At 48.8% G+C, this 6,000-nt stretch overlaps 1 protein-coding gene across 3 annotated transcripts in view; it reads left to right on the plus strand.

Annotated features, from left to right (window-relative positions):
• LOC144496973 (zinc finger SWIM domain-containing protein 1-like) overlaps positions 1 to 5,700 on the plus strand; it is a 73,390-nt gene extending 67,690 nt beyond the window's left edge. For all 3 annotated transcript variants that reach the window (XM_078217632.1, XM_078217635.1, XM_078217633.1), the window contains exon 9: positions 1,402 to 5,700. In XM_078217632.1, the coding sequence (XP_078073758.1) occupies positions 1,402 to 1,404 (3 nt within the window). In that variant the 3' untranslated portion in view covers positions 1,405 to 5,700. The remainder of the gene's footprint in view (positions 1 to 1,401) is intronic.
• Positions 5,701 to 6,000: the final 300 nt, after the last annotated feature.

The following is a 6,000-nucleotide window of genomic DNA, read 5'->3' on the forward strand; positions in this document are numbered from 1 at the left end:
CGCCAGTTATTATCATGCCCTGTATCACCATTTATTACCGTGTCCTCTATCACCGATGGCCTGTATCACCGTGTGTTGTGCCCTCTGGTACTTTCCTATGGTGCTCGATCATCATTAATAGATGTCTGCACAAAGTCCAGTATCTTTCACGACTCTTCAGTTACTGAAGCAGTCCAAATGCAGCGAGATCCTGGACAATATCCAGGCTTGGGCTGATAAGTGGCAAGTAAATTCTTGCCACACAAGTGCCAGGCAATGGTCACCTCCAACAAGAGAGAATCTAACCATCGCTCCCTGACATTCAGAAGCACTACCATTGCTCAATCCCCCGCTATCAATATCCTGGGGGTTATTATTAACCAGGAACTGAACTGGACTGACCATGTTGATACTGTGGCTACAAGGACAGGTCAAAGGCTGGGAATCCAGCGATGAGTAACTCACCTCCCGACTCCCAAACCCTGTCTAACATCTACAAGGCACAGGTCAGGACTGTGATGGAATACTCTCCACGTGCCTGGATGGGTGCGGCTCCAACAACACTCGAGAAGCTTGACACCATCGGAGCCCACTTAATTATAACCCATTCCACCCTCCATTCACCAATGCACAGTGGCCTCAGTGTGTACCATCTACAAGATGTACTGCAGGGACTCACCAAGATTCCTGAGACAGAACCAACCAAACCCAAAACCACTACCACCTAGAAAGACATGAGCAGCAGATGCATGGGAACACCACCACCTGGAAGTTCCCTTCCAAGCCACTCACCAGCCCAACTTGGAAACATATCGCCGTTCCTTCACTGTCGCTGGGTCAGAATCCTGGAACCCCCTCCCTAACAGCACTGTGGGTGTACCTACACCTCAGGGACTACATAGAAACCCTACAGTGCAGAAGGAGGCCATTCGGCCCATCGAGTCTGCACCGACCACAATCCCACCCAGGCCCTACCCCCACATATTTACCCACTAATCCCTCTAACCAACGCATCACAGGACTCTAAGGGGCAATTTTTTAACCTGGCCAATCAACCTAACCCGCACATCTTTGGACTGTGGGAGGAAATCGGAGCACCCGGAGGAAACCCACGCAGACACGAGGAGAATGTGCAAACTCCACACAGACAGTGACCCGAGCCGGGAATCGAACCCGGGACCCTGGAGCTGTGAAGCAGCAGTGCTAACCACTGTGCTACCGTGCTACAGAGGCTCAAGAAGGCAGGTCACCACCATCTTCTGAAGAGCAACTAGGGACAATAAATGATGGCCAAACCAGTGACGCCCACTTCCCATAAATGAATTTTAAAAGAAATTAATGATTCTGCATATTCTCTAATAGTTTTTGTGACTGAACTTGTCCTCTAACATCTCTCACTGGCACTTGCTGCTGTATTTTCAGTGACTCCCACAAAAGAGGAGAAGCCGTCGGCTCCAGACGACCTGCCAAGTGATGTTGACAACGTAAATCAGAACTGATTTTAGACCTGACATGTACACAGCGGGAGCGGTTCCAAGTTCAACGTGCTGCATTATCCACATTTCGGATGGTCCCAGGAGTCGGTCGGACTGAGGTTGTTTTTCTTTTCCTCTATCTGGATCTAGCTTCTCTGTGTGCGGATGTGTTAGACACAGACGCACATACACACACACACACACACAAAACAGAACACACACACTTACAGCCATGCACAACCCCCCCACCCCCCAATCACCACTGCACAGTGACCTACTGACAGGCCTTGGATTCAGCGTTGAAGCCAAATCAATTTGTAGGTGTGAGGGGAAAATGACATTTGGCTCGTCCTGACGGAGAGGGAGACTTTGTGGCGATCTTGGTGAAGCTTTGATATTTGCAAAGGGAATTGACAAGTTGTTCCATTCTCGAGGGATGAGAGTCTAAAACTGGCATTTGTTGAAGCTTTTATCAGTGTCACAAGTAGGCTTACGTTATACTGCAATGAAGTTACTGTGAAAATCCCTTAGTCGCCACACTCCGGCACCTGTTCAGGTACGCTGAGGGAGAATTTAGCATGGCCAATGCACCTAACCCGCACATCTTTCGGACTGAGAGAGGAAACCGGAGCACCCGGAGGAAACCCACAAAGATACGGGGAGAAAGTAAAGCTCCACATAGACAGTGACCCAAGCCGGGAATCGAACCCGGGTCCCTGGTGCTGTGAGGCAGCGGTACTAACCACTGTGTCGCCCTGGGAGGAGGAAAGGAGACTTTTAACCCCTCAGTAGCAGTTGCAGAGTGAATGGGCAGAGAAACAGATCGAAGTGGACAGTATTCCCAACCTCGACACGGAGATGGTGTGTTTCTGATGAGCATCGAGGGGGTGTCCATACTGTTTGCATGGGTATCGCCACTCCTCTGGCTTCCAGTCAGTGACGTGGGCAGTGTGAGGGGGAGTACAGGGCGTTAAGAGTCCAGCCCGATGATTCTGTGACCAACATCAGAACAGCAGGAGACGATTCAGCCCCTCACAAGACCAGCAGGAACTGCTGGACAGTGAGTAGACTGGCCTCCCTTGCTAAGCTGCAGATGCTTGGGAATTGTTCCGCCCCCTCCTCCCCAGCTGGTGGACTGGCTGAAGGCAGCTCACTTATTACAGGCCCAGGCTGGAGCCAGGGATTTTCCTGGTGGGCAGTACATGTACCTTTTGTAATGTCCTTCCCTCATTAGGCCATTGGTGGGAAAGAGAGAGTCCCAAAACAAAACAATCCTTTCACGACAAACAGAAAGAGTTGGAAATTCTTGACCAGGTTCTTTCTCGACTGGGACCAATAAGAAATGTTTTCTAAAATGGCCTGGAACCGTGCCCTTGGACCTTGGTGTCAGCTTGGTTCAATTGGCAGCAGGTTAATTGTTTGGTCAGGAGTTGTGGGTTCAGATTTCATTCCATATTCCTTACTGCCATTCAGGGCCTGCACTGAGGAAACGAGTATGGCAGGCGGAGAGATTAAACCAGGGAGCTGTTTAGGTGGATGACTCCACTCTGGAATTCCCTCCCTAATGGCTGTTCACCTCCCTCGAGACCTGACTTAAAACCCACCTCTTCTGCTGACCCCTTTTAATATCTCCCCCTTTGGAAGAGACAGATGGTAATGTCTTTGAGCTAGTAACTCAGAGGCACAAGCTAAGGCCCTGGGCACTGGGTTCAAATCCCCAACACATCAGCTGGTGGAATTTAAATTCAATGAATTACTTAAAATAGTAATCTGGAATTGTAAAGCTCCTGTCTGCAATACTCACTTCGAAACCAGTGCCAATCTGCCTTAAAAAACCCATTTAGTTTACTAATGTCCTTTAGGGAAGGAAATCTGCCGTCCTTACCCAGTCTGGCCTACATGTGACTCCAGATCCATAGCAACATGGTTGACTCTTAACTGCCCTGAAATGGCTGAGCGAGACACTCAGTTCAAGGGGCAATTGGGGATGGGCAACAAGTGGTGTCCAGAGTTAGAATTAGAGACCAGATTGAGAGGAGTGCAGAGATCTCCAAGGATGATAGTGCTGGAGATGGTTACAGACAGATAGGGGTGGGAATGAGGCTTTGGAGGGATCTGAAAACAAGGTTGAGAATTTTTGACGTGTTGTCGGCCCAGGATCCAGGTCAGCGAGTTTATCATCCCATCTGCTGCTATCAGCTGGGAGGAATGCCTCAAATCCAAAGATTCCTGGATTGTACGCAAGTACCTCGAGCTTACGTACGTATGTACGAATTAGGAGTTGGCTACTCAGCCCCTTGAGCCTGTGCCACCCGCCTACCGCCAAATAGCCTTTTACCCCCGTGTTAATCAAGAATCTATCCAGTTCGACCTTAAAAAATATTCAAAGATTCTGCCTTTTAAGGAAGAGTCTTCCAGAGACCCTCAACCCTCTGAGAGAAAAACATTTCTCCTCATCTCCGTCTTAAATGAGCAACCCCTTATTTTTAAATATTGACCCTAGTTCTAGATCCTCCCACAAAAGGAAACATCTTCTCCACATCCACCCTGTCAATACCACTCAGAATCTTAAAGGTTTCGATCTTACTCTTCTAAGCTCTACTGGATACAAACCTAACCCCACCAACCTTTCAACCCACACATTCCTGATATTAGCCCAGTAAAGCTACTCTAAATTGCTTCTGACACATGTACATCTTTCCTTATATAAGGAGACCAATAATGTCCAATACAACTGAAGCATAACCTCTCTACCTATGTGACCAGTTCCTCTCACAATAAATGATGACATTCTATTAGCTTTCCCTCTCTGTGTGGTCTGTAAGGGTTGTAATATGAAACAAATCTTGCCAACCTGAGCCCACTTCCTCGTGTATGCAAGCCTTATTACTGAACTGTTTGTTATTTAACACACCGAGAGGATAGTGTGGTCACTGATGTTAATCTCACTCGCAGTCCCTCAGCCTGTGCTCTGGCGGACTGACTTGATCCTGTTCCTGAGTGAGGAAAAGTGAGTTGAGTGTTCCTTTGCCCAATGCTTGGTGCCCTTTAGCCGAGCACATTCATCAAACATCTCCAGTTTGGTGGCAGAGTGAATAGTCACATGGACAGTTGGCTTGTCTTGGGTAGGGTATACTGAGGAGCGAATGCTGTTTGGAAAACCAGGAGAGGTGTTTAGTGCCATGGAGCTTGCATAGTCATCTTAAATGGCCTCAAATTAGCTCAGAACTGGTTCACTGTACCTCTGCCCTCCCTTGCTTTCTCTCCCCACTTCCCCCTATCCCTCTTGCCCTCTCCCATTCTCCCTCACTCTCCAACTCCCTCCCACTCATGCTGGCCCATTCTCCCTCACTTTCCCACGACCTCTCTCTCACTCTCCATTTCCTCCCTCTCTCCCTCTATTTTATCCGCTCTCGCTCTCTCCATCCTTCCTCACCTCTCTCTCTCTCTGCTCAATCTCTCCTTCTTCACCTCTTGCTCCCTCCCTCCCCCTCACACTACTTCTTTTTCACTCCCTCCCTCCCTCTTGTTCTCTCCCTCTCTCCCTCCACCTCGGTCTCGCCCTCCCTCCCCCTCAGTCTCGCCCTCCCTTCCTCTCGTTCTCGCCCTCCCTCTCGTTCTCGCCCTCCCTCCCTCCCTCTCGTTCTCGCCCTCCCTCCATCCCTCTCATTCTCACCCTCCCTCCATCCCTCTCGTTCTCTCCCTCCCTCCTTCTCCCTCGGTCTCGTCCCCCCTCCCCCTCTTGACCTGTCTTGTTGCCTTTTCCTAGCTTCCTCGCTTGCTCTACCTCCCTCTCTCTCCCCTCCACTTTCTCCCATGTAACCTCTCTTGCGTACATTCTCACCCTATGTGCTCTCCTCCTTTTGTCCAGTTTCTGTGTCTGTAACAGGCTTCTCTCTGGGATTTTTGCCACTCTCTGCCCCTAGATGCCTTAGCTTCCTCACTCTTCCTGCGTTGTTGAGATCCTGTTCAGAGCTCCTGTGCAGTGACTGATTCTTGTTGATCAGTGTACCCGATCCATCCTCTCCTGAATGAAATCCTCTATTTTTATTAATGCATCAAGTCTTTTTGGATATGTGAAGAATTTTTTGCGACAATGTTGGGGCTAGCTCAATGTTTTGAATTAACTTTCCCTGTTGTGTGAAAGGTCCAATGTGATTGTGAATTGTTCACACTTTTTTTAACATTGTAGTGAAGCTTGTGAATCTGCAGAGTGGTTTCTGTACAATAAAGGATTTTTTTTCCAGTGAAACCATGGCTTTGTGTTGAATCCCTTTTCCCCAACATGGTGATGGATGGCTGCCTGCGGACAGTGACTGGCCATCGTAGTCACTGGATAACCCACAGAGGGAATGTTACATGAACTGGAAGCATAGCGTTTTCATTGCTCTGTTGAATTACACAGGGAAAAATGTTACGGATTGAGTGAAAATAATCTGTTTGGCATCATTTCCAGTGAGTGTTTCCCAGGCAGTGACATAGTGGTAATGTCACTGGACTAGTTATCCAGAGGCCCAGGGATAGCGATTCAAATCCCACCACGTCA

The sequence above is a fragment of the Mustelus asterias genome, chromosome 8 (assembly GCF_964213995.1).
Source record: "Mustelus asterias chromosome 8, sMusAst1.hap1.1, whole genome shotgun sequence".
Lineage (NCBI taxonomy): Eukaryota > Metazoa > Chordata > Chondrichthyes > Carcharhiniformes > Triakidae > Mustelus > Mustelus asterias.